We start from the raw sequence: 6,836 nt of genomic DNA, 5'->3' as shown, positions 1-6,836 counted from the left end.
AGATTGTAAGCCCTCAGGGGCAGGGCCCTCCTTACCATCTTGTCTTGAATTGTATTGTAACTGTTATGTCTTCCTTATATTGTAAAGCGCTGCACAAACTGTTGGCGCTATATAAATACTATGTAATAATAATAATAATAATAATATTATATTGCAGCGGAATGAACACCGGTAGTAATGGTGTAATACACAGCGCCATCTATTGGTTGTACATTATATTGCAGAATCATGAACACTGGTTTTGGTGTAGTACACAGCGTCATCTATTGGTTATAGATTATATTGCATATTATATTCCATTATGGACGCCGGTGTAGTACACAGCGCCTTCTATTGGTTATACATTATATTGCATATTATATTCCATTATGGACGCTGGTGTAGTACACAGCGCCTTCTATTGGTTATACATTATATTGCATATTATATTCCATTATGGACGCTGGTGAAGTACACAGCGCCTTCTATTGGTTATACATTATATTGCATATTATATTCCATTATGACGCTGGTGTAGTACACAGCGCCTTCTATTGGTTATACATTATATTGCAGCAGAATGAACACATGGTAGTGGTGTAGTACACAGCGCCTTCTATTGGTTATACATTATATTGCATATTATATTCCATTATGACGCTGGTGTAGTACACAGCGCCATCTATTGGTTGTACACAAATGTGGCCGCCCTGTTACAATTGTTGCAGATTTCCTATGCACACTCTAATGTCCCCTCTCCATCACATGCTATTACTGTACATTTACTGCATATAGCACTAACATTTTGCAGTGCTGTACAAAGTACACTGACATATTACTGTATGTGGCATTGTTCGCTGCAATATTGTAACTGCAAACAGTGGTGTCACCCTGTTAGTGAAGCTTCTCATTCATCCAGGTCATGGTAGATCTGTGAAAAATACATTTAAAGCAGCTGGACTTTCTGTATTATTTTTTAAAGACCTTTCGCAGGTCATCCAACTAGCCTTCTCAATTCAGAATGGAGAAAGCTAGTCAGATGACCAGCAAAATGTCTTCAAGAATACTACAGCAAGTCCAGTTGCCCCGATTATTTTTTTATAGAGTCACTCCGCCAGCTATATAGGTAGGCAAACGTGTGTTAACCACAACTGGCTGGACAGAGTTACAAATAATTTGACAAAGTAAAGCAAAGCCAGCTGTCAATCACGCAGCTGGGTGGATCTCGACAGTAATGTCAGGATCCCTCCCGGCTGCGGCGGTCTCAGTATACCGCGAGCTGTAGCTCACTGTGTACTGAGCTTTGGGTCACGGGAGGACGCTGGTTTATGTCCTCCCTTGACCCTAAAAAAAAAAAAATTGCAGGTAAAAGCACAAAGACAGGAAAGCAGTGGCGTCGCTACAGGTTATTGCATGCCCCCCCCCACTGGCGGAGTGACATCAAGGGACCTGTGCACCCGCTGCTTGTGCGTTGCGGCCGGCCCGGTCAGAGCGGCGGAGGTAGAGACTATTTTTTCAGGGGGAGGGGCAGAAGTTACCCAGTTCCCCCTCCCCCGAGAAAATAGTCTCTCCCTTTGCCGCTCTGACTGGACTTGCCGGCTGCACCGAACAAGCAACAGGTGCACAGGTCCCAATCAGGTCCCTCAACGTCACTTGGATCCGCCCCCTAGCCGGCTCCACGGCATGTAGCCGCGGCATTCAAAGTAAGTGATGCTGAGGAACACATCACTGGAGCCTTTTTTCTTTTAACCCGATTAACCGAACTTAATCGGCTAACTAATTGATTTTGAAAATAATCGTTAGCTGCAGCCCTACCGGGCATCATGTAATGAGGGGCTGCCCGGCTTCCTGATTGGTCGGGAAACTGGCCAATCAGGAAGCTGGGCGCCGTGTAATGACGGAGCACCCGGCTTTCTAAATGGTTGGGAAGCCGGCTTCATGCTCCCTCGTCATCTCATGATATTTGTAATCTTTTATTTATATATACTTAGTTTTTCAGTGGTATGATTTAGTGGTGAAAATTATTAGTAGTGCCCCCCCCCGTTTTGACTGTGGTATCTTATGTGCCCCCCTATATATTGTTCCTAGAGTCGCCACTGCAGGCAAGTATTTTACATGCTCACTTGCAGCGTTTTTGCTTTCCATTTTTATTTTTTTTATTTTTTATTCTTTGCAATGCACCACAGTGTGCATACCGTTTTACTGAGACGATGTGCAGTGCATACTGTAGGCAAAAACGGTGCAGGTCTGCCAATTTGTCCATTGAGGTGCATTGAATGAGCTGCCTCAACACACATTGGTGGGTGCCATGGGACATTACAAGATACCATAGAAAAGAAAGTGGGCACTTGGGGATTAACTTAAAGGATATACTGTTGTACTTGGTGCTTGGGTGCGGTCTCTGGTGGAAGTTGATGTGGCAAAAGCCAACAGGGTGTCAGGGGCATGAATACAAGGATGTGGGAGGTTGGAAGATGGGCAAGTTATTTATGTCCATTATATTATGACCAGCATGCTGGAAAGTATCACATGAACCCATAGGTCCCAATCTTGGCACACAGAAAAACCATAGACAGATCAGATATGAAGAGATCACTCCCACAGCAACTTGCTGCTAACTCGGTCATAAACCCTTGTTTAGGAGAGGAGGGATGAAGGAAAACTTGCTTTGAAGCGGTAGAAGGCGGCTATAAAACAATCACCGACTGCAATACCACCAGTCAGCACTAGAGGGGGACTCCAGGTTGCTCAGGGGAGGGCAACTCCAGCTGTTCTGAAACTACAAGTCCCAATAGATAGTGCAAGACTGATAGTTACAGGCATGACTCCCAGAGGCATGATGGGATTTGTAGTAAAAGCACAGCTGGAGGGTTAACCTTTTATTTATCAGATTGCCCACCTCATCCTGTTAGCCCAGTGCTGCAATTGCAGAGAACATGAGGGCACAGCCACACAATGCAATCTCACACATTAGCACTGCAGTGAACAAGCAAGCATACTGGTATTGCTAATACAATATAACAGTAGCTCTAGGACAGGGGCAGCCAAACTTCAGCCCTCCAGCTGTGGTGAAACTACAAATCCTATTAGGCATTGCAGACAGTCAATGGCACGACATCCAGAGGCAGGATGTATAAAGGGATTTGTAGTTTGACCACAGCTGGAGGGTTAAGGTTTGGCTACCCCTGCTCTAGGAGTTGTAAATTTGTTGCCTATTACACAGAGGGCCAACTTATTCAATATTCCTAAAAGGCAGAACAGTGCACAGAAATATAAACAGCAGTAGTAACAACAACAAAAACACATGAAGAAACGTCAGTCGGATATAAAATAAAAGTGATGAAACATCTGGACAGTATTGTTTTATCCTGTTGGTGGGAGCAAACCAGAAATTCAGTGACCGTCCTAGTTTTAGAACAAGCTCCAGACAAATTAAACCATTTTATACCACCTCACAGGGTAACATCAACCCGATCACAGGGAGTCCAAACACAACAGGACTTCCATGGGCAAGTTCCACATATGGTTTAGATGGTCTATAAGGCCAGGACATGTCACTTTGTACTCGCTTACAACTCATTCTATTAGAAGTAAGGATGTTCAGATACCAGTGCCGATACTTGCCATTGTCAAACAAACTACCCGGGTTGCAGCTGTGACCTGGTTCTGGCGCTCCACCACTGTACCTGAAATCATTAGTCTGTAGCATTTTAGAAAAACTGCCACATGACACTAAAACAAAAATATATCAGCAATTGGTATCCGAGTACTTGGACAGGTATTACTACTTGTACTTGGTCTAGTCTTGGAGCTGGAACATTATCAGTACTTGTACCTAGTATGATTCTTGGTCTCTGGACATCACCCAATTAGAAGGAATAACTCCTCTTCCCAAAATCAATATTTAGAATCTTAGATTTTTTTTTGTTTTGAAGCCCGTGGAGCAAGGATCGGACACACAAAGTGAACCAAAAAAGTGCATATGAACACACAGAAAAGTGCACAGAAGGGGTGCCATCTAAAAAGGTCCGTCTCCTGAAGAGACAGGGTCCAGTCCATCCCTGACCCCCCCCTCCCCTGGGGCGCAAAGCTTCTGACATGGTCAAGGCACTTGTGTCCACCTGCCTGAAAGCAGGAGGAGCCATTGCTTGTGGCCAGCCGAAGCCGACCAAATCAGGAGGAACTGGGCCCTGCCAGATCCCCGGCACGCGCGAAGTACTCCCGACCCCCACTCTTACGTGAGTGGACGCTCAATTTGGTCTCCTTTCCATAGCCAGGGCCTTTTAGGACCCCCATCACTCAGGCTGGGTACTCAGATTCCAGCCATAAGGCCAGTACAGTGGCTCCTTTCCCTCTCCTCCAACTGATAAGAACAGATACTACACTTGATCTTAGCCAAAAGGCCGAGAAGCAAATTAGAATCAAGTGCATTGTAAATCAACCCGTGAACAAAAAAAGTGAACCGTGAAATCACAGCACACAAAAACGTGCACAAGGGTGCTTTGCGCCTCTCCGCAACTGATTGCACAGGAGAGGTTTTGAGTGGGCTTGGGTGAACTCAGGTGTGCCGCCCCAACGGGGCATAGAATATGAGATGCATAGCCTCAGTTAATATTAGCATTGTTTTAGATAGAGTTATTATAGTGTGTTTTTGCCTAACTATTTTCCCCATAGCAAATCCATGTCTTATCCTATGCTGCCATCTAGTGGCCTTTGTGGTATCACACATGTCTTTTCTGTATTTCTGTTCCCCATGTGACGACATATTTCCAGTCTATGTATGCCCCTCCCTTCTTCCTGTGTGCAGTACTTCCTGTGTCATGGCCACAGTTAAGAGCCACATGTAACAAGGACACACATGTGATCTGCACAGTACGTAGGAAAGGCATCATTTTCTGACCGCACAATACTATCAACATTCATCTGCTGTTCCTGTTATCTGCTGTAACCCCTGATATTAAAGAATAAACACCTCTTTTGAATGAATCGGTATTGACGAGTTCAGCTATCTGACGAGGATTGTCCGCAGTGAGTATATCTGCTTATACAGGCCAGGCATAGAGGTCTCAGCAAGGGATATATTTCGCTATCACAACGATCGGAGTCAGAATATCAGGCAAACTGCATTTGCAGCAAGCCTGGGCTCATCACCCTTAAGGTGCCCATACACTGCTCGATTCTCGTACGAGAATCGCGGGAAATCCCGCGATCGTACGAGAATCGAGCAGTGTGAACGAAGACGTGCGACCGTTTCTACTGTACGGTCGCACGTCTTTTGTCTAAGGAGCACGCTAGAAAACCAGCTGAAAATCGTACGGCTGGTTTGAACGGTGCTTGGGAGATAACTGCCGAACGGGCCGGTGTGCGCACGCGCACACTGCCCGTTCAGCATTGCGGTCATCGGAAGCTCGCCCCTCAGGGGGGCGGGCTTGCGATGATCGAGAGTACGATCTGCCTGTCCATGATGGGCAGATCATACGTTTTTTTAATCACTTTACAACCATCGCAAGACTAAGTTCTTGCGATGGTTGTACAGTGTATGGCCACCTTTAGGAACATATCTGGAATATTTGAATCTTACCTTGTATATGCAATAAGGGGTGTTGGCACAACGCTTGTTAAACTGGAAAATCAGGTGCCAGATTATCTCTATATGTTAGGAATTGTTCCTGCCCCTTTCTCTTTAAAAAGATTTGAAACCTGACCTGATTTGGGTAGCTGAGCCTGATGGGGGTAGCTGAGCTTTGGAATGCATTGGGTTAAGTAATCCAATCCTCAAGCATGTTAATAATTGGCAGAATAAAAGGAAAACTCATAGATTAGAGCTGTGATTTTATTTTGTCTGTCAGACATGGATGTCCTCACTCTGTCTCTCTGCTCATTTATGCTCTTCTACGTCATCACCATCGTATGGAGAACACAGAAGACGCGGCTCCGGCTTCCTCCAGGACCGACCCCGCTGCCAATTATCGGCAATCTGCTTCAAGTGAGCTTTGCATTGTATAAATGTTATCTCAAGGTGAGTCAAATATCCTGGTAGACACTAATGATTGAATTTCAGTTCCAAAGGTTTGCTTATGCAGGATTCCTCTTGCACCAGAATTGGCCATTTCACTCATCCCTAGGTAAAATGTGATTGATTTATTGTATGCTCTTTTGTTGATAGGGATACAAGTTATTCCAATAGCTTCAAAAAGACTGTTGAGCGGACCTTGGTTGCCATAAATCCGGCACGAACATGTAGAAATGATTATCGGTAATTAATTAAAGAATTAAACTTTATCATCCTTTGCCTTGGCAGCTAGTTATATTACCTGCAGTATTCACACTTTATGATTTTATATGCAATTAAAGGTTCAATCTTGCCAAAGAGTTTTCAGATATAGGAATGAGTAACCTGCTATTTCTTCTACACTATATGGCCAAAAGCTTGTAAACCTCTAAACATCACACCAACTATATGGCCAAAAGTTTGCGGATGCTCCTGGAAGTGAGTTCAGGTGTTTCCAGTGAAGGGTACTGTTAATACTACAACATACAAAGACATTTTAGACTATTGTGCTCTTACAACCTTGTGTTGACAGTTTCTGAAGGTTCTTTTTTGTTCCAGTAGGACTGTTCCCCTAAGCACAAAGCCAGCTCTATAAAAGACGTTGTTTGACCAGTTTGATGTGGAAAAATATGAGTGGCCTGCACAGTAGACATGTGCACCAGCAAAAAATTAGTTTAGTTTTGCTTCCGACTTTGCATTATTTCGTTTTTCAGATTCGGGTCCGAAATTAAATTAGTTTCGGAATTGGGACTAAATTAGTTAGCGGTAGTCCGGCAGAAATTTCGTCTAAGGTCGAAATTTCATT

At 44.2% G+C, this 6,836-nt stretch overlaps 1 protein-coding gene across 1 annotated transcript in view; it reads left to right on the top strand.

Annotated features, from left to right (window-relative positions):
• The first annotated feature begins 5,777 nt into the window (after nucleotides 1-5,777).
• LOC108800781 (cytochrome P450 2A5-like) overlaps nucleotides 5,778-6,836 on the top strand; it is a 24,689-nt gene continuing 23,630 nt past the window's right edge. Inside the window, exon 1 of the mRNA XM_018572781.1 lies at nucleotides 5,778-5,998. Within this exon, the coding sequence (XP_018428283.1) occupies nucleotides 5,831-5,998 (168 nt within the window). The 5' untranslated portion in view covers nucleotides 5,778-5,830. The remainder of the gene's footprint in view (nucleotides 5,999-6,836) is intronic.

The sequence above is a fragment of the Nanorana parkeri genome, unplaced genomic scaffold, assembly GCF_000935625.1.
Source record: "Nanorana parkeri isolate BGI_ZX_2015 unplaced genomic scaffold, ASM93562v1 scaffold2131, whole genome shotgun sequence".
In the NCBI taxonomy this organism is placed as follows: Eukaryota; Metazoa; Chordata; class Amphibia; order Anura; family Dicroglossidae; genus Nanorana; species Nanorana parkeri.
This window is presented reverse-complemented; position numbering and strand designations above follow the sequence as displayed.